The 22,373-nt window shown below is 36.9% G+C and overlaps 1 protein-coding gene across 2 annotated transcripts in view; it reads left to right on the top strand.

The window, feature by feature from the left end:
- ODAD2 (outer dynein arm docking complex subunit 2) overlaps window positions 1-22,373 on the top strand; it is a 137,769-nt gene that overhangs the window by 61,844 nt on the left and 53,552 nt on the right. For both annotated transcript variants that reach the window (XM_045533179.1, XM_045533170.1), the window contains one exon: window positions 9,322-9,436. In XM_045533179.1, coding sequence (XP_045389135.1) covers window positions 9,322-9,436 — 115 coding nt within the window. The remainder of the gene's footprint in view (window positions 1-9,321; window positions 9,437-22,373) is intronic.

Genomic DNA, 22,373 nt, shown 5'->3' on the forward strand with positions numbered 1-22,373 from the left:
TATAGATATATAATTGATTTTCGCATATGCCTTTGTATATTCATATATATATTTACGTATTTTTGCAACCTTGATAACTTTGTTTTTTCTAATAATTTTTTTGTAGATACCATAGGGATTTCTACATATAGAATTATGTAATCTGCAAATAATGACAGTTTACTTTCCCCCCGATCTTTATATCTTTTATTTCTTTTTGTTGCTTTATTAAGCAGGCCAGGACCTCTTTCACTACGAAGTGAGTGCAGATGTCTTTGTGCTATATCTGATCTTAGGGAGAACACATTCAATTCTTTGCCAGTGTGATGCTAGTGGTAGGGATTTTCCAGATGCCCTTTATCTATTCCTAGTTTGCTGAGAGGTTTTTTTTTAAAAAAAAATCATAAATGGGTTTTGAATTTTATAAAATGCTTTTTCTTCATCTATTGAGATGATGAGATGATGTTTCTTTTGTTCTGTTTTAATAAGGTGAATTACTTCAATTGGTTTTGGAAGTTTGAGCCAACCTTCCATTTCTTGGATAAAATCACCCTGATCATGTTGCGTTCCTCTTTTCATGTATTCTTGCATTCAGTTTGCTGGTATTTTGTGCCTATGTTCATGAAATATATTGGTTTATTGTTTTCTTTTCTTGTAATATCTTTGCCAAGTTTTAGTATCAGGGTTATGTAGGCCTCATAAAACAAGGTGATAAATTGTTTTTTCTCTTTATTTTCTGATAGATTTTGTGTAGAATGATTTCTAACTTAAGTATTTGATAGAATTCACTAGGAAAACCATCTGAGTTTTCTTTGTGAAACAGGTTTCTGTTTTTGTTTATTTAGTTTTAAAAATTACAAATTCAATTTCTTTAATAGTTATGGCACTATGTAAGTTTTCTATTTCTTCTTGGCTCAGTTTTCATGATTTGTGTTTCTTAAGAAATATGTTCATTTATTTAAGCTTAATTTAGTAGCATAAAATTACAACATCCTTGCATTCTCTGTTTTATCATTCTTTTATCATTTGTAGGTTCTACAATGATGGCAATTCTCTCTCTCTCCCTCTCTTTTTCTTATCTCTCTGTATCTCTCTATCTCTCCTCATCAGTCTCTTTTGGGAGGTCCATGGCCCATTTTTAAAAATAACCTGTGAACTAAAAATGGTTTTTACAGTTTAAATGGTTTTACAAAACAAAAACAAAACAAAGACTATGCAACAGAGATCATATGTTACCTACAAAGCCTAAAATATCTGGCCCTTTACAGAAAAATTTGTCAACCCTTTCTCTAATAGCTTATCAATTATATTCATCTTTTGAAAGAACTACTTTTGACTTTATTTTCTCTATTTTTGTCCATTCTCTATTTCATCAATTTCTGACTTTATTTTTTGTTATATTTATTGTATTTATTTTGTGTTTAAATTGTGCTTCTTTTTCTAACTTTTTAAGGTAAAACCTGTGATCATTGGTGTCATAGGTCAATTTTTTTCTTATATAATTATTTAAAGCCATACATTTTCCTCTAAGCATTGTTTAGCACCATGAAGTTATGTTTTAATTTTTATTTAATTAAAAATATTTCCTATTTTCCCATGATTTATCTTGGACTCAGGGATTATTTACAAGTGTTGCTTAATTTCCAAAACTTTGGGAATTTTTCAGATCCCATATTGGTATTAATTTTAGTTTAAAACCATAAAATCAGAGATTATATTCTCTTTGATTTCAGTTCCTTCATATTTGGCTTTATGACTCAGTCATATGGTCTGTTTTTGTAAATATTCCATTTTCATTGGGGAGAACAATGTGTATTCTGCTGAAGTTGTGTAATGTTTTTAAAATGTTGATTAAGTAAAGTTGGTTAAATGTGTTGTTCAGTCTTTTCTATCTTTACCATTTTTTTAAATTTATTTTATCAATTCTTGAGAAATTGTAAAAATTTTCAATCATGGTTGTAGATTTGTTTATTTCTAGTTTTCTCTCTGTACAGTTGAACTTTGAACAACACAGAGTTTAGGGGCACCAACCCCTTGTGCAGTCAAAAATCTGTGTATAACTTTTGACTCCTCAGAAAACTTAACTACTAATAGCTTACTGTTGACTGGAAGCCTTGCCAATAATATAAACAGTCAATTAACACATATTTTGTATGTCATATGTATTACATACTGTATTCTTACAATAAAGTTAGCTAGAGAAAAGAAAATGTTATTGAGAAAATCATAAAGAATAGAAAATATATTCACTATTTATTAAGTGGAAGTGGATCAGCATAAAGGTCTTCATCCTCATCGTCTTCACATTGAGTAGGCTGAGAAGGAGAAAGAGGAAGGATCAGTCTTGCTGTATCAGAGTTGGCAGAGGGAGAAGAAAATCCACATATAAATGGACCTATGCAGGTCAAACCCATGTTGTTCAAGGGTCAACTGTATTTATAATTCTCTTCATTGACAATGAGAAACTGACTTCTATACTTTCTTATTTGATCAGTCTTCCTACATGTAACCAATCTTCCATCTCTCTCCCTGGGGCATGGAGAAGGGGTTATTATTATTGAAGTATATTTTCACTGGATATAGAAGTATAGGTTGATAGCTATTTTTCTTCTAGCATTTTATAAATGCCATTCTATTGTCTTCTTGCCCTCATTGTTTCTTGTGAGAAGTCATCATTCATTTGTGTCATAATTCCCCATATCTAATGTGAATGTTTGTGTTCTCCCAAAATTCATATGTTGAAACTTAATCCAGAATGTGAGATAATTTGGAAATGGGACCTTCAGGAGAGTGGAGCTCTTTAGTGCCTTTTTATTATACAAGAGACCCCAGAGAGCTCCCTTGCCCCTTCTACCATGTGAGGTTATAGTGAGAAGACTATGAACCAGGCAGCCAGGCTCTCACTAGATACTGAATCTGCCAGTGCCTTTATCTTTGACTTTGCAGCCTCCAGAACTGTAAGAAATAAATGTTTGTTGTTTACAAGTCACCTAGTCAATGCATTCTGTTATTGTAACCCATAGGGACTAAGGCATGATGTATCTTTTTTCTTTGGCTGCTTTTAAGATGTGCTCTTTACCTTTGGCTTTAGCAGTTTGATTATCATGTATGTAGCTGTGGTCTTCTTTGCATTTATCCTGTTTAGGGTTCCATGAGCTTCTTGGACCTATGGATTAATGTCTTTCACCATTTTAGAACAATCTCAGTTATTGCCTTGACAGATATTCTTTGGTCCCATTCTCTCTTTATAGTCTTTCTGATACTCCAATTACACATGTGTTGTTTCATTTGATAATATTCCATAGACATTAGACTTTGGTTTTTCTTTCTTTTATTATCATTTTTTCTTTTTATTTTTCAATTTGGTTACCTTTTATTATCTCCCATCCAAGTGCTAACCAGGCTCAACCTTGCTTAGTTTCTGAAATCAGAAGAGATTGGGCATGTTCAGGGTGGTATGGCCATAGACTATTATCTTTAAATTTACAGATCATTTTCTTCACTGTGTCCAGTTTGCTGTTAAGCTCATCTAATGAAGTCTTCATTTCTGCTACTATAGCTCTCAATTCTAGCATTTTTATTTGAGATCTATATATAGATATAGATGTGGTTTTCATGTCTCTGGTTGCAGAATTTCCCTTCTTTTGAATCCAATTATAAACACTTTAAAATAGTACATAATCCTAGTCAAATTATGTAAGTGCCTCTTGATCAGAAGACACAAAATTATTGTATATAATTAAAAGGTATACATTTAGTGGATCATTTCAGTCAGAGCTCATACATATACAATTGAAAACAAACAGACAATGGTGCAGATATGGACAGATCACTGGAATACAATAGAGAAACCAGCAATGTATTAAATATCTATAGCTATAGCTATTAATATATAACTACCTATTAAAATTTATGATGTAATTGCAGAGTGTACATGAAGAAAAAAAACTGTATCCTTCTTTCCTTCCTATAGAAAATTCAGGTAGTTAAAAGATTTAAGTATAAACAAAGTACTGTGTAAGAAGCCAAAAGATATATTGCAGTTTTATTATCTTGGAGTGTGGATGGCTATTCTAAGCATAAGATAAAGATCAAAATCATAGAGGAAATAATTGATAGATTTAATTACAGAAAATTTTAAATGCTTGGAAGAATTAAAAAGAGAGAAAGAGGAAAAATCTCCTTTGTTTATGGAGGAGGTGACCACAATTTGGTCATTAAAGGGAAAGGATTAAACATTTATCCCGTTAGGATTCTTTTAGGCAAGGATAATTAACGAATGCTAAAACTGTAAAGTAGGGAAAGGTTATTGGGATAAGACCTTCTCAGGGTGACAAGTGTGACCCCACAGATTGTTATTCAATGAGAAGAGAAAAAAACATCTTCACAATGGAGAGATCTGGTGCTCACCAGCATAATTAAATAACCAAACCTGGCATTGCTAAAAGTTGGACAATTGGACATTTTGTGTCTCTTGATGTGTTGCAATACCTGGCATGTGATAAGCTCTCACTTAATATTTACTATAGGAATGAATCATTTTTCTGACAAAAAGTTTCTAGAGTCTTTCTAATCATGTTGCTTATACCAACTATAAAAGGACAGATTATCTGCTTGCTTTTCCAAGGCCAAGGAATTCTTGACATACCTTTCCAGAGGCTGTGACATTCATATCTCATCTCCAAATTTGGTTTTTCATAGCCTCTTTAGAACAATACATAGAGACAGAAACATAACTTCAAGAATTTTTTTTTTTTCCAGACAGAGTCTCTGTCTCTCTGTCACCCTAGCTAGAGTGCAGTGGTATCATCATAGCTCACTGCAACCTCAAACTCCTGGGCTCCAGCGATCCTTCTGCCTCAGCCTCCTGAGTTGCTGGGACTACAGGACACCCCAACTGGCTAATTTTTCTATTAAATATTTTTTGTAGATATGGGGTCTCGCTCTTGCTCAGGCTGGTCTTCAACTCCTGGCCTCAAGTGATCCTCCTACCTCAGCCTCCCAAAGTGCTAGGATTACAGGCATGAGCCACCGCATCCAGCCAAGGATTTTTTTAAAAAAGCAAAATTCTTTTCCCAGGGATGATCATTTTCATTCTGACATACATTTATGTTTCCCTTTTTACTGAGTTGCCAACTTGGTTTCCAAACCTATACATTGCAGTTACATCTTTTAATGTTGTGTGGTTTAAGAACGTCATGTTCTTTTAGGCTAACCACAGTTAGTTTGGGCCATTGTCATACAATACTATTTATCAGTGTAATTTTCAGCAGATACTGTGAAATTTTTAGAAAACATGCAAAATTATGGTTTCAAAATAGATATATTGGTATTGCCAGAAAGAAACCCTACAGCCTTTCCCATGCCCACAATATGGGCACAGATTGTTCACATTTGTTCATGTATGTGGCCTCAGTGGGCAGACAAGCCAGCCAGACTTCATAACAACCCTGGAAAATGTTAATACAAGGATGGAGACACATAGTAAGCAGTTGCATCTTTTGGTTTGTTTATTTTTTAATAGCCAGAATATGAATATAAATGCATCTTTCTAGAGCTGAAAGATGTTATTCTGCCAGCGAGGCAGTTTAATTTCCATGAGAAAGTTCAAGAATTTGAAAACATATAATTCAGTTTTATTTTTATAATGTTAAGAAATTAATGTAAAATTCTGTTGATGTAAAAATGGGAAGAGCTGCCATCCTTGCTGGAAATGATTTCAGAGCAAGATTCTAATCAAATTAAAGGGCTACACAAAAGGGGGCAGACCCACTGGAAATGGACAGTGGTGTAAATTAATACTACCTCTCAGTCCATTGCTGTGTATACAGAAAGCAATAAAGTTGTAAAATAATTCTGTGAACATACACTTTCAACTCAGAGACAGCTTCAGATGAAAACTTTACTTCTTAGATTTAGAATCTGAACACTTATTTGGCAAGTATGAGGTTTGAAAAACAATATATTTGCATTGGGAGAGATTTTTGATTCATTGAAAAAGAAGTAAGCAAAGACAGTCTGGTTTCAGATCCGTGTAACCAGTATTCGCCCGTGTGGTGGCGTGGCCTCGGGAGTGGCGGGCAGTGTCTGATTCCAGCTGTCAAGGAAATTACATGGTAGTTGGGGAGATAAGAAGCAAACACACATGGCCACGGGCAAAGCAGTGTGGCATGAGTGCCAGGAAAGGGGAGAACAAAATTTACAAGAGGATTAAAGGAGGAGGGAGCCAGAAGGTTTGTGGATCAGGTTCTGTTACAGACCTTAAGTGACAGATTATTATATTAATAGCAAAATACGGAGATGGCATGGGCAAAGGCTTACAGTTGCAAAGTGCATAAAGGAAGAAGAGTGTCCGTGATCTGTGAGTAAACCAGGGTCTTCTCTCTGTCTTCACATGGATGCACACATCTATTGCAGCATCTTCGATAGATATAATCGTCTCTTTATCTCCCTCGCTAGACTGTAGTTTCTTAAAGGACAATTAAAATGCAGCCATTCCTCATTATTTGCAGCCTCTGTATCGACGAATCATATGTAGCCCCCCAAATTAATATGTCACTTTCACCATTATTCTTGGACATGTGCAGAGCAGTGAAAAATTTTGAGTCGCCCAACGCCCATGTTCCCAGCTGAGGTCAGCAGAAGTGACACTCCGCCTTTTTGTTTCAGCGGTCCTACTGTGAACAGCTTGTCCGTTTGGCAGTCCGTTTGGCAGTCCGTTTGGTGCCATGTGTTTCAGAGTTTTGTTTGGGGCTGGTGATCTTGCTGTTTAAAATGGCCCCTAAGCATAGCGCTGAGGTGCTGTGCGGGGTGACCAGGCACAAGAAGGCTGGGGGTGCCTTGCGGAGCAAATCCGTGTGTTCCATAAGCTTCATTCCAGCACAAATATAGAGCTGTTGGCCATAAGTTCAATGTTAATGATTCAACAATATATTTTAAAGAGGGTGTCTTTAAAGAGAAATACACATGAAATGAGCTTATATATTGATCAGTTGATTAAAATATTCTGACCAGAGGCACACAGGAACAAAACTTTTGTTTCCCGTAAGAGTAGCGGTTCGGTATTCTCTCATCCAGTGTTTGCAGCGACTCTGGACCGTAACTACCCCTAGTAATGAGAATTAACTGTATCTGTTATTTCTGCATGCCTTGTGCTTAGGGCTTAGTAGATAGTCAAGGAGTCTTATGAGTAATTTCATCTCCCTGTAAATTTTGATTACTGGCTTCAGGAATTGGGGTTTTAATATCATGCAGGCCGTGGGAAGCCACTGAAGACTTTTATTCCTTCCTCCTCCCCGCCTCCCCCCGCCCCCGGAGAGTGATGTTTTGCTTGTGAATTGTTCAACAGGCCTTGACTGAACCCGCTAGGTGGTGTCATGAACAGAATGCATATCCCTGGCGACCAGCTCTCAAGGAGCGATTGCAGAAGCTCCCAAAGTTTCTTTAGAAAGATGAATTTTGCAGGGATTTATAGGATGGAAGGAAATTCAGAAAATCAAGTTACACACCCGCCTCAGCACTTCCGATATGCAGTCGTAAAGCCCAGCGTTAGAGCGCTGGCATAGGGGACAGGAAAGCAGGGAGAGATACACGAGTTGCTGTGAATTAAAAATCAGCAGTAAATTATTTCATGCGGGGGATGAGGGGGATGTGGGGGATGAAGGGGATGCAGGGGATAGAGCTAAACTCTGACGTTTGCGCCCCCTACTTTGTTAGCGCCTCTGCTTGCACATGCTCAATAATGTCTTCCTCCAACGAGGTGGTTACTCTGTACTCTGCTGAGTCTTTAAGATACCAGGAATGGGGCCGCAATCCTCAGCCATTGTAACTATGCAGCTGATGAATTGCTTAGGGTTTGGGGAGAAGGAGGGGAATGATATATCTAATCCTATAATCAATAGTGAATTTTTAGAGCTAACTGTGAAATGCTGAATTTGCAAGAATTCACTGTTCACTGTTATTCATTGTGAAATTTTGTGTTAAAAAAAAATACAGAGAGACCCAGGGATCAGCATTAATTATATTTTCAGTGGCATGTGTAAGGCAGTAAGCCTTTTTAATGTAAATTTAAAAAGCAAATTTTCCATTGTGAAGTGCCCAGAATGTTTCTTTAGACGTTCCATAAGTTGAGAAATAAAATTTTGTTTTCTCTCAGCATGATTTTGACAGAAAGTTTTAGGTTTGAAAAGCAGCTTGCTTAAGCTTTGCTGTAAAATACTTTCTCAGCGCATTTTTTTCCTTTTTAGAAGTCATTTTTTAAAGAGATAGTTTATATCTTACTGTAGGCTGTTTGCATCATCAATTCTATAAGGTTATGCAAAACTGATCTCCTACTTGGAACTTTTGGAAAAATACATTTTTTTTTCCTGGCAAACTCATCTCAGATAATCGAGAAATGTAGATGTTTTTATGTCAGTTTTCAAGGAAGAACTTGAATGGCATTTAAAGCTAGTCGTATTTATTCTATCTGTGGCTAAATACTACATGTGTTTAAATCAACTGGAGATTAAAAAGCAAAGGAATTTTGATGTTCTGTATCTTTTTTTCATCTGCTTTGAGTTTAATATACCTTTCTGAACAAAGCCATGTTTGTAAAGGATATTAAGTTTTGTTTGGCCTTCTTTTCAACTGCAAGTACTCAGTGGACCCTACCGTGGGGTTATGCTCTCTGGACTGACTGATATATAAACAGAAGACAGATGGTATAGAGATGGCTCTGATGATAATTCATTTTTCAGCTAGTCATGAAGATATTTTGATTACAGTGTGTTTAAGTAATTATAACACCGTCTGCAATGTTAGTCTTGCTGGGAAGGGCACACATGGAAAACAAGTTACGTGTTATTCGTGCCCAACAAAGGATGTACTGTGGTGTAATGATTTTAATTCCTAATGCTAGATTAGGACTGAAAGAGTTTAAAATGTCATACAGTAAGGTAAGTCAATTAAACATAGACCAAATAAAAAAGGTAACTGCACGCTTTTGAGGCATAAATATTTGTTTTGGAAAGCGTTTAGATGTTACTATACTATGTGAAAGAAACCAGTATTTTTACATTTAGGTAAGAGTCTGTGTTCAGCTAATTAAAAAATTACATGGCTTGATTTCCAGTTTATGTGAATTGTAATTATCATGCAGCTTGCTTTCTGTGTCACGAATTTAAAACTGAAATCAGAGGGCTGACCATTCGACAGCGTGTTGTATCCCTGTTGTTGAAGTTTTGCAAAAAAAAAAAAAGGAAGCAAAATGTCAAAAGGAGAGAAAATAATTATTTGGGCCACTTAAATTTTCATATGACTTCTTAATTACAGTTTATACCGCGGTTTTGTATTCCACACTAGGATAATTGATCGCTTAGACGGAGTTCGTTTGCTGTGGTCCTTGCTGAAAAATCCTCACCCAGATGTGAAGGCCAGCGCGGCGTGGGCCCTTTGTCCCTGCATTGAAAATGCGAAGGTACAAATAGAATCTCTAATGACATATTGAATAATGCCACCACGGGTTACTAATTGCTTTGACTTATTTTTTTGGTCAGACTTATCTGGTGGAAAACAGTGCTGAGCAATGTGTATCCCAAAACAATCTTTGAGCAATGCCTTTTCCTGGTCAGTTTTAAAAAATGACAAATGAAACTAGTCTAAGATGGCGGTGCTTACCCAGTTGTGGCTGGTAGGTACAATTGAGACAAGCACCCTGGGTAAGAGTGAGGAAAAGTTGACTGTTCTTATTTTATGGGTTAAGAAAATGGTCTGTGTTTGCCTGCTACTTTCAGAGACTGAAGGCCAAGTGCGAAGCAAGACTGCTTCTATTGTATGATAGCACAGCCTGCAGAGAAAGTACTACATTTTGTGTTTCTTTGAAAAGGTCACATAATTTTACTGCGTGTCAGCTATTCTTGTCTGTCACTAAAAACTGGACTAGAAGTTTCTGACATCTATTTTAGCTCTTCATTTGTTTTTAGAGAAAATTTTGTTATTTTCTTTAAAGATCTCTTGCAGCCTATTTCTCTTATCTTTCCTCGATGTTTTTCCACAAGTTTAGAGAGTTCTCTTTAAGGTCCTTGTTGCCAAGCTATTTCTCTCTGTTGAATATTAAGGGATTTTATTTCTATAATAAATTTAACATGATTCTTTAAAAAGTGAATGGTGGTGTATGTTAGCAGAGGGGACCTATTACAAACTCATTAATAGAACCATTTTATCAGGGCAAAAAAATTAAAAAGATCTCAAATAGCAATCTATAGGAAAATGAGTGATAGGATGGAACTCTATTCATATCACATCGTACAATGCAGCTGTGAAAAATGAATGCATTTTGGCAATGTGTTCATCAATATCAACAAATCTCACAAACATATTGAGCAAAATAAAAACAAGTTGCAGGAATAGATATACAATACACTTCCTATTAGCAAAGAATTTTTCAAAATGTAAAATTTAAATGATATTGTTTAGGGAGCAAGAAAAAAGCCTACTGGGGAAAGATTGATGTACATCCTTGAAGGCTAATCCTCATCAGTTACTTCAACTAATCAGCCAGTCCTTCATTCATAAATATGAACAACCAAGGATCACCAAATATTTAAGGAATATTAATGATATGAAAGACACAAGCCAAGATTAATAAGCAGAACTAACTTCAGAAGAAACAGAAATAATGAAAGGAATGGAATATAGAAAGAGCTAAGAGTCCAAATATCCAAATAGGCTGTTATAAAAAAAATTCATAGATTTTAAAAACGTTTTTTTTGAAATTGAAAATATATTTGGCAAAACAATAAATTTATTGGAAGGGATGAATACTAAGTTGAATATGGGTGAATAATTATCTGAAAGATAAAGTCTAATAAATAAGATTGTAAAGTATAAAAAAAATAGGACATGAAGGGAAAAACACAGAGAAAGGATGAGAGTAATTGAAGAGAAAAAGCAGTCTTGATTTTTGTTTTTTACAAAAGGGAAAGTCTTCATGAGCTGAAATGCTGGAGAAAGACTCTAGTCTTCAGATCAAAAAGGTCCACTTAGTACCAAGCAAGAAAAACAAACAAAAATGTTTATACCTTACCCAAATTCAAACTTGTTGCTTTCAGAAATTAAAAGAAAAAAATTACAAAAGAGCAAGAATCACACCAGCATTAGACTTAATATCATTCACAATAAATTCTTAAGGAAAATGGAACAAAGCATTCCTGTCTTTACAGGGAACTATTTTTTATTCTGGAATTCTATACCCTGCAAAACTAGCATTAATGTGAGTGTAAAGAAAGAAAAGAATACAGGCATTTTGCTTTTTTAGAAATGTCAGCACTCAGGAAGTCTATCCTGCATGAACTTTTTCTGGAAAAAAAATTACCTTATATTTTCCAGCAAAACAAAATATTCTGAGAAAGAAAATAGCCTGAATTATATAAAACAATAATGAGCAAATAAATCCTTATAATTTTTATTAAATATAAACTTGTGTTGAAAAGCTGGCTTTCAAATTTGATCAAATTATTAAGAAGGAATTCCTTTAAAAGTAATGTCATAAAATAAAATAAAAACAGATAATATCATCACAGGAACAATCTGGCTCTAAACTACAGGATGATTCAAAAAAACATGTTGGATAGTGGGAGGTGCTAGGAGAAAGCACATGAAAGGCCTTTCCCTTTCCCAGCAAAGGGTGTTATAGATACTGATAATTCTCAATGGTCATTGAAAATATAAATTTAAATATAGAATTTAATATGATCATTGGTGAGATACCATTTTGATAGATACTATTTCTACTTAGTGCTGTTACTTTGAGTAAATTGTGTTCTGTCTTCTTACGGACTTCAACTCTAAAATTGTTATCTATTAATATTATTGGATTTAAGAGATAGTCTAGTATTTTAATATCATTATTTTTGTGTAGGCTCTCTGTCCTGAATATCTGGCTGACCCAGCCTACCTCTCTTTCTGCCCTTGGTCCCACGCCCTAGACTAGATCCGAGCCTCCATAAAGAGCTGCTTCTTGTTCCATTTCTCTTGAACTTTACCTGCCCTCTGCACGCTCCCCACCCCTACCAAGACAGTGTCTTTGAGTTCTTCTCAAGGAAAGGAAACCTCAGCTCCTTTCTTATTTGTCTTGAGAGAAGAATGAACTCTTGAAGAAGAGATCTCTGCTCACTCACATCTCCCACCAAGAACTGCTCTCTCCTTTGCGTGCACTTAACATGGAGGTAACATGAGCATTTGAAGAGTCTTCAACAGGGAATGACATGAATTAGAAAATATCTGAGTGGGTGACTGATTAGGCTATCATAGTAGTTCAGATGAAAAGAATTAGAATTTGACCTAATACTGTGGCAGTGCAAATGGAGAGAAGTCAACAAAAGAAACAATTAAGGGCCGGGCGCGGTGGCTCACACCTATAATCCTAGCACTCTGGGAGGCCGAGGTGGGCAGATCATTTAAGCTCAGGAGTTCGAGAACAGCCTGAGCAAGAGCGAGACCCTGTCTCTACTAAAAATAGAAAGAAATTATATGGACAGCTAAAAATATATATCAAAAAATTAGCCAGGCACAGTGGCGAATGCCTGCAGACCCAGCTATTCGGGAGGCTGAGGCAGGAGGATCGCTTGAGCCTAGGAGTTTGAGGTTGCTATGAGCTAGGCTGACGCCACAGCACTCTAGCCCAGGCAACAGAGTGACACACTGTCTCAAAAAAAAAAAAAAAAAAAAAAAAACCAAAAAACAAAACAAGAAACAATTAAGAAGCAGAAGCAGAAAGTTGGTAAGTGATTGGATGTTGACTGTGAGGAAGAGATCAAGAAAGCTTTTGAATTTTTGAGGTTTTTAAAATTTTTTTTTAAACTTTGGCAACTAGGGAACATCATAGAAATTTTACCAAACATGAGAAGAACATGATTTTGGGAAAAGATGGTGGATTTGTTTTTATCCAGGTAGAGATGCTGGGCCATTTGAATACATGAATCCGGATGTTAGGAGAGAGTTCTGGACTGCAAATGTGTATATGTGAGGTCGTCCAGCATGTGGTAGAGTTGAGGCGTGGAGGAGGGGTAAAAGGGAGGGGGTGGAGGAGGAGGAGATCATCAGGACAGAGCGAAGTCAGGGAGGAAGGCAGGGGAGGGAGGGATAACCAGGGATAATGATTGCAAAACAGCCAGGAAAGGAGACAAGTCAGGGGGGAGGCGAAGTGGTCAGCAGTATCATTTTCTACCAAGAGGACAATTGCCTTTGAAAACTGAAGAGGGTATATTAAATATGGGAATTAGCTGGTCATTGGTCGTAGCCATTTCCATTGAGAATTGTAAGTTTAAGCTGGATGGTACTGTAGTGCGAAATGAATTGGGGGGAACAGAGAAAAAGAAGATTAATATTTCTTTCTAGAAGCTCAGCTGTTAAGAGAAGGAGACAATATGAAATCCAGAAGATAGCTAGCTCACGGTTAGGGAAGGATTAATATGGAAGGAAGAGGCATGTGTGTGTGTGCATATATCCATATACCTGTGTCGACCTACATAGAGATGCGGGGTCGGGGGGAGAGAGAGAGAGAAAACAGGTAAAGAAAGAAAGACATGGCTCTCACTCTTCCTTAGTCTTACAAGCACATGGCTCTGAGTACCGTAGAAGACTTCTGGAGTGCCAAGCAAAAGAACAGTTCTAGAATGCATAATTCCTGAGCGTGAGTACAGTGAGAGCAAAGCCCAGAGAACTTCTGGAAAGAAACACAGAAAGAAGCAACTCCTTATTTCATTCAGGCAGCAAACATATGGCTGGCCTATCTATCTATCCACCTAGCTATCTATCTATTTATCCATCTATCATCTTTCTATCATCTCTCTGTCTATCTACATCTTGAAGTTGAATTCAGAAGTGAGAAAGTTATCAAAGGAATCTGAATCAATACCCTCATGTGGATTTAAAAAATTGAAGTCAGGTTTTTCCTAGCATACCACTCATTTGACTATTTCAACAATAAGGACTGGCCTTTCTGATCAGGTCGTATGGAAGACAGTTCCATAAACTGAATTAGCAAAATATGTAGAGTCAAACTTTTGATGATATATATAAAATATTAAAAAATACATCTCTTGTGACTAAATTTAGGATGAACATTTTTAGATGTCAATTCAAAATAGATGATAGCTTTTTGGAAATGTATGGGTGTGTGTCAGCAAAAATTTTGAAGACCTTTTGGTCTAGTACACACCAGGTCCAGCCCTTGAAATGGGAATGAGGGAAATTTAAAACATCTTTCCTTAAAAAAAAAAAACAAATAAAACATCTTTCCTTAAGAAAATAGCCTAATTTGCAAGGCTCTTGTCTTTTGTAAACATTCTATTTTCCAGGGTCAGAAGCTGAATATTATATTGATCTTCCTTCTTGAATCCTTCTACACCAAAACTCATTCTACCAAGGCAGAAGGATACCTCAGGGGTAGAGTACGGAAGAGGTCATGTACTGAGAAAGGGAAGAGGGAAGAAAGCATATTTATAATATTGGAAAGTCGTATCTCATAATTTATACAGATCCCAGTCAAACCATGGTCTAAGACAACTGTACGTAATAGAACTTTGTGCGATAAAAAGTATAGCTCGAATATGCAATTAACAGCCACAGGTGGCTATTGAGCACTTGAAATGTGACTAGTATGGCTAAGTAACTGAGTTTGTTGTTATATTCGGTTTTAATTAAAGTTTAAATAGTCACATGTGGTTAGTGGCTATTATTTTGGTGGCCATATCTAAGATATGCAAGTCATAGAGAGTTGTTTTCATAAGGCACCTGCTACAAAGAGTTGTAAACCTCAAGAATTAAATGACTTTATGTGTAGTTACATGTTCATTGTGTAAAGTTTAGAAACTAAAAACAGCAAAGAAAAAAAATCATCTGTAATTTCAGCACTTGGAGATAACCGCTATTAAGAGCTAACAGGTTCTTTTCCCCCTTAAGCATGAATTGTGAATGTCTCTCTGATTCTCAATACACATCATTCCATACCGCTGACTAATTTTCTTTGGCTGTGTAGTATTATATTGTATGGCCATATCATATAATATAATATATAGTATATATTACAATACAGATCATAATTTACTTGTGCAACTAAGTTTCTGTTGTTAAAAAACAGTGAGGTTAAGTGAAACAAAAATTTCATCTGAGCCTTTCTGGAATATTCTTTCACATAGGGAGAGCAAATAAAGTTGCCTCTGACCCATTGGTAGCAATTTGAGCATAACTTCTCAGAGATGTGTTTTATCATAGACATAGTTTCTGTCTTAGGTTAATGGGCAGTTTTTTTCTCTGTCTTGGTCATACATAAAATAATAGTGCATTTTATAGTCAGCTGCCTTTTGGATTAGTGTGAATAACATGACACATGTACACGTGTACACATGGTGGTTGTGTGTACTTACAACTCTTTTGGGGTCTCGTGTGTTGTATTGACATCATGACCCAAAACTTTTCGCACTAGATTATATTCAATTTAGCATTTTCAACTAGTATTTTGTATGTCCTATTGTTTTTAGGTGATTAAAATTCTAATATATAATCTAATAAGATTATCGATTCTGAAGGAGAACGGGGTGGAAAATGTCTTGTGCATATGCTAGGGCATCCAGCTTGCAGTGGAATAATGGAACCAGAAGAGATCTTGCCAAATACTTTGGCCCATCCTTCCTTCCCCTTCCTTCCCCTCTCCCATTTAGGTAAGTCAATGATCGTTTTCTAGGAAAGAATTGCCTTTTGTTTTGTAAGGAAGCATTTCCACATTCTTCTCACATAGGACACCTTTGTAAGTAACTTTAAACTTATTAGTTTATGAATCATAGGATTTGGCATCAGTTTGAAATAAAGAACTTCTTTGGATTAATGGCACTGACAGTAATGCCACAGAAACTAGCTATAATTAACTAGTTAGTTAATTATAACTGAGAGCCACACACAGGGAAGAAAATGCTGGCCAAGCTTTCAAACAAGTTACTGCCACTTCAGGGTCCCTGCCACGTCGGCCAGGCATCATGACACCTAAGTGTGCCACATGTGTGTGTCCACATGGTGTGGACATGGTGAAATGTCATCTGTTCGACACAGATGTTATCCGTTTTTATATTGTTCACAGCATACACATCAGAATACATTTTCAGATCTATTTGTTAAGAAAATAAGATGTGCAAATTGCTTCTAGCGAACGTATGACTTCTTTTCTTGTTGGGAAATATTTAAAGCTACCTATCTGTGAATGAGCCAGACAACAAAGTACTAGAATCAAAGACTTCAGTAACGAATTATGGGATAATTGAGAGAAACAAAGACGCACCATGTAAATTGGCATTGCCTTTGTGTTGTCACTATTTTGTTGTTAAATGCATAAAACAAATAGATTGTGGGATTTTTATAGTGAGGAATTTTGGCCTTATCAGCAGTAGAACAGAGTCTCAATTAGGAAGTTTAAAATTTGACTTCATTCAGAAGAAATTAAGTATTAATCATTTTTGATAGCTTCTCAGTGATAAGGAAAATGTACTAGGTGAAAAGATATGTTCTTTCCAGCTTAATAATTATCTGTCCGTTCTTTGTATTATTCGAAAAATCAAGAGTGTGACATGTGAGTTTGTTTTATGGTGTTTATAACACTTGAAAGAATATTTAAGACAGGAAACAAGTGCTTCAGTTAGAAAGCTACAGTGTTTTTTAGTCAAGAGCTAAAGAACAGAAGGTCAAACTAGACTAATTACAAAAAAATTCTCTGCATTTTTCTAAGGCCTTTTATATTTAAGAGTTTACCATTTAAGATCTTTTCTGTATTAGGTTTAAGGGAAGTTCATTTTTTTTTTATTAACATTGCTAAAAAGAGATCCTAAGATTTAGCCTCTGTAGTGATGTTACATAGTAAATTCCATGAGCTGCAAATCACGCTGCAGACTAATAACTGCTTTGTGAAAAATGTGGAGATTTGTAAATGGAAGTGAGAAGCTGTTCCTTTCAAGCTGAATGATCAAACACATTTTTGGAGCAAAATGGTGGCTGAGCAGGTGTTCAGTGTATGAAGTTGTGCTGCAAAGAATGCAACAATCGAATCTGGCAGAAATCCATGTATTAAATTCTTTGTTCTTAAGAAGCAAAACTCTGATGCAGAAAGTCAACTCAAATTTGTGCTCCGTGAACAATAAGATATTGAAAAACCCAGGAACTCATGTAAAGAATGTGTCATGTCACTTACAATCACTTTTGTGCCTTTTGCCAAGAAAAATGTTGTTTTGAATGTCACAAGGTAATATTTAAAGTAATTTCTTTAATTCTGTCTCCTTTCATTAATGAGCTTTAAGAAGTTTTTGTTAAGAAAAAATAGTTTATTTATATTTGCCTTTTCATAAGAAATGATTAGCATAATTCACATTAATGTATAATCACCATTTCCTTATGACATAGAAAGGAAACAGGTATTCTTATTTTCAAACAAATACTCTGAATGTATAATAAGTAAGTTGGGTATTTAGGGAGAAAACTCAATCTGTCTTCCAAATCAGTAATATATATCCATGAGATCGTTTGGCCTGTAACCTTTTAAACTTAATTTTGCTACTTGTTTAGAAAATGTCTGGTTTTGATCTTGGAGGGAAAAAAACCCCACAAAACTCTAGTAATTTCAAAACCAGCAATTTAAAGGTCTGCTCCAAACAGAGAAGCCAATCAGAGAAATTTGAGAATGACTCCCCAAAAGAGAAGAGAAGTTAATTTGCGAGGTTGGAACACAGGCCCGGGCTATTTGAGCCAGGAATGTCGAGCACTGAGTATGGATGAGGCCAACTTCCCCACCACAGGTGTGACAGAACGCAGCTGATCAAACAGGACAGGAATTTGACATCACTCCCTGTTTAGCTTCAGCTGCCCAATGAGCCATGCCCCGCCAGGAAGCCAACGGGAACTTTGGGAAGTTGTGTGCAGGGCTTTTGTTTCAGACTAAGAATGCTGCTGTAAACACGGTTTATGAGCTTCAATCTGGCCATGTTTGAGCCTTTGAACCCATAGTTGTCCAACAGTGTGCCAAAGAATCAACACAGCTTTTTTTAAGAAAATCTCAAATCTCTTTAAAATGTGACCTGTGTTTGTGTTCTGGTGGGCCATTTTGGGGTCTGTGATCATTTTTAGTCGCCAAATACTTCTAAGTGTGTAGACCCCATCTGGTTCCCAGTTCCTAAAATCCTAAATGATTGAAGTACAAACTTTACAAATTTTTTTTTGGTAACAAAAATTATAAATTTTTTTTCTTTTTGCATATCGGATTTTCAAGTAAGGACATGAAGGGCCAAGGCGAAAGTGAGGTCGTTAAAAAGCCTATAGAGCAGAGCTGGAAGAACCACTAACTAGCTGTGGGTCCAGTCTGTTGCTTGCTGCACCTCCCTGCCCTACTGCACAGAGGGCTAGGCCGGAGTTGCTAGCCTGGGGAGGGTAGACTTGATGGAAGAGTAATACAGCCTACAAAATTTAAAGTTACAACTAAAGGCATAGCTTATTCTAAACAGGAATGAAACAAAATTATGTGCCAACTGTTAGCTACTTATGAAACCATTTCACCATTTAAGTTTGAAAGCACGGTTGGTTATCAGTTACCGGTTACTTTATTAAATTGATAGTTTCACCCATTAAATTATTCACCTTGGCCGAGAACGCCCAGGATGGATCACACAGTGCACGTTGTCACCATCAGACATGGTGCCATCACAAAATTCAGGACTCAGACATCTGACTAGGTGTCGGATGGCTGCTGCTTTGAGTTCATTTGTCCAGACACCCCTGTTTCACTTTGATTCCATCAGACCCCCACACATTGACCCCACTGTTTTGCTACCCACAGGCCTCTTCCTAGCTGTATTTCCCTAATTGCGCACCTTGGATTCCACAATCTATCATTACCCTCACTCTGTTTGAGATACCTTCAAGTCCATTTACTCTCTTTCTTTCCGTTGCACCTGTCTCGATGAAGTCTTCACCTGGATGGAGGCATTCATCCATTGTGTCCACTAGGGAAGTCTGGCAGGAGAATGTTGCCATAGAAAATCATGTCATTGGGCCAGTTACCATCGTTAAAAACTCGTGATCACCCATCTCGACTTGGCCAGCTCACCGAGTCTCTCGAGTGAGCTTGCTCCCACCCCACAGTTAAGACAGCTGCTGCAGTCTCTTACAGCCTATACCTGCCCCTGCCCAGTAGAAGAATCTACTTTAGAATTGATCAAGAATATGACACCCGGTAGGTGGGATGGCCTTTATTCCAACATCTCTAGACCTGCCAGGATCCACATTTGCACCCAATCATCTGAAACGGTGGGTTGCTCTTTTGGATCAAATTTGGAAAATATTAGGTCATTATTTTTTTAAGTTTTTCTTCCCAATTCTCTCTTTTCTCCTTAGACTCTAATTCCATGTGATTCCTTGAACATCTTGTGGGTTTTTTTAATTTTTTTGTGGGGTTCTGGCTGTTATATTTTTTTAAAAATAGTAGAGGAAGTCTTCTGTCCTCCGTTAGGCACAGGAGGAAGGAGTTGATCAGTTTGATGCAATCAGGGATTGCGTTTGTTAGGAGATGGGCTGCAGCTTTATCCCCCATCAGGCCTTGGGAATCACAGACCAGAAGTCCAGGCTCATCTCCTTTTGTTTTTCAGCTCAGCCCTCAACTACATGAGTGGCTCTGAGGCTTTATGTTTTTGACCTTACCAAAAGTTGAGTTTGGTGGAGGGTTGGTTGCACCTTTAGTTAGACTCAGGTCACCTCTGGCTCCAAACGCTTTTCAAGTGAATTCAGGCCTTTCCTCCCGCAGGTCCTGGAAGCAAACACAAAGAGACCGCCAAATTGCAAAATTGCAAAATCTTGAAACCTGGAGGCCATGAGGCTGCTGGACTGTGGGAATGCATGTTTGTAAGGGTGTGATCGTAGGAAACTTTGAGAGCAAAGGGCTGGGGGACTCAAAGAGCATGACAGTGTCCGTGTGTGAGACTGTGAGACCAGAATGTGGGGCAGTGGGACTGTACTGCAGAGAATTCGAGGTGGGAACCGCAACACTGCCAACAGAGAGCCCACGAGATTGAGAGGTTAAGAGACGATGAGACTGGGTGATCCCTTTCCACCTTCCAGACCAGCCTCCAGTCTCGTAACTGAGCAAAATTCGTGTGTGAGAGAATCACCTGTGGAGATTGTCTCTCTGTTTTGGGGATTATTCAGATTCAAATCTGATATGCTGAGCACATCAAAAGTGAGGCTGTTTTCTTCCAGGCAAAGACTATCCTTTCTCCAGCAAGCTCGCTTCTCTACCTAACAAGCCCCTGCCTTAGCAACTTCCCCAAGTGTGAAATCTTTTTCTGTCCCTTGCTCAGTTTGGGGTCACAGTGCCATCTCTCTAGGCACATGGCTTTACACAAGAAGTAGCCACAAGCCACCTTTATTAGTAATGTTTTTCTGCCTCCTTTCATGAATGTGGAAGCCCCTTCGTACCCCTGTTTTCAAGAAGTGAACTATATACCCTGCCTGGAATATTTTTATTTTATTTTCCTACAAAGTCTAAACTAAAGGTCCCTCTCCCTACTTCTGGATCTAAATCAGCATGCTTAGAACTTCAGCTACCTTGTGATTTGGATTTTTTCTTCTAAGGGTTTTATAGTTTGGGGGTTTATTATTAGGTCCTTAGTCCATTTTGAGTTAAATTTTTGTATATGGTGTGAGGTAGGGGTCCAGCTTCATTCTCTTGCGTGTAAATATCCAGTTTTCCCAACACTGTTGAAGACTGTCCTTTCCCCCATCAAATGGTTTTGACACCCTTGTTGAAAATCACTTGACAAAATACAGGAAGATTTATTTCCAGGTCTCTGTTCTATTCCATGGTCTACATGTCTGTCTTTATGACAGGACCACACTGTTTTGATTACTGTAGCTTTGCGGTAAGTTTTGAAATCAGGAAGTGTAAAACTTCCTCCAACTTTTCCTTTTTCAAGATTGTTTTGGCTATTTAGGGTTTCTTGAGATTACATATAAATTTTAAGATGGATTTATCTATTTCTGCAAAAAACAGTTATAATTTTTTTTTTTTTTTTTTTTGAGACAGAGTCTCACTTTGTTGCCCTGGCTGGAGTGAGTGCTGTGGCGTCAGCCCAGCTCACAGCAACCTCAAACTCCTGGGCTTAAGCAATCCTCCTGCCTCAGCCTCCCGAGTAGCTGGGGCTACAGGCATGCGCCACCATGCCCGGCTAATTTTTTCTATATATATTTTTAGTTGTCCAGATAATTTTTTTATTTCTATTTTTAGTAGAGACGGGGTCTCGCTCAGGCTGGTCTCGAACTCCTGACCTCGAGCGATCCACCCGCCTCGGCCTCCCAGAGGGCTAGGATTACAGGCGTAAGCCACCGTGCCCGGCCAACAGTTGTAATTTTGAAGGGATTGCGTTAAATCTGTAGATTGTTTTGGATAGTATTGTCATCTTAACAATATTAAGTCTTCCGATCCATGAACACAGGAAGTTTTTTTGCCTCATTGGCTAAATTTTATGATGCTATTGTAAATGGAATTGTTTTCTTAATTTCCATTTCAGATCATTTACTGTTAGAGTATAGAAACACAACTGAGCTTTATGTGATAAGTTTGTATCCTGCAACTTTGCTGAATATATTTGTTGGTTCTATCAATTCTTTTATGACATCGTTAGGTTTTTCTATATACGAGATCATGTCGCTTGTGAACAGAGATGATTTTACTTCTTCCTTTCCAGTTTAGATTTTTAAAAAAATTTTTCCTGTCTAATTGCTCTAAGACTTTCTGTGCTATGTTGAATAGAATTGGTGAAAATGGGCATACTTACCTTGTTCCTGATCTTAGAGGAAACGTTTTTAGTCTTTCATCATTGAATATGATGTGAGCTGTGGGGTTTTCATAAATTACCTTTATTATTTTGAGATACTTTCCTTCTATTTCCAGTATGTTGAGCTTTTTTTCATTTATCATGAAAGGGTGTTGAATTTTTTTCAAATGCTTTTTTTGCATCAATTGAGATGATCATGTGAGTTTTTTTTTTAACCTTCATTTTGTTAATGTGGTATAGTATACAGATTGATTTTCTTATGTCAAACCATCCTTGTATTACAGGAATAAATCTCCCTTTGTCATGGTATATAATCCTTTTAATATGCTGTTGAATTTGGTTTCCTAGTGTTTTGTTGTAGATTTTTTTTTTCTGCATTGATCTCTGGGTGTATTTTAGGAGAAACTTTGATAAATAAGAGAGCAGACCTAGGAAAACCATTTAATATGAAAACTGGTTAAAAACACAGCAGAGAAGATGAGGGAGACCAGATAGCTGGCTTCAAATATTAGGAAAGCATTCATGATGATGATGATCAGTTATAGTTAATGT

Source organism: Lemur catta, chromosome 1, assembly GCF_020740605.2.
Source record: "Lemur catta isolate mLemCat1 chromosome 1, mLemCat1.pri, whole genome shotgun sequence".
NCBI classification, from domain to species: domain Eukaryota; kingdom Metazoa; phylum Chordata; class Mammalia; order Primates; family Lemuridae; genus Lemur; species Lemur catta.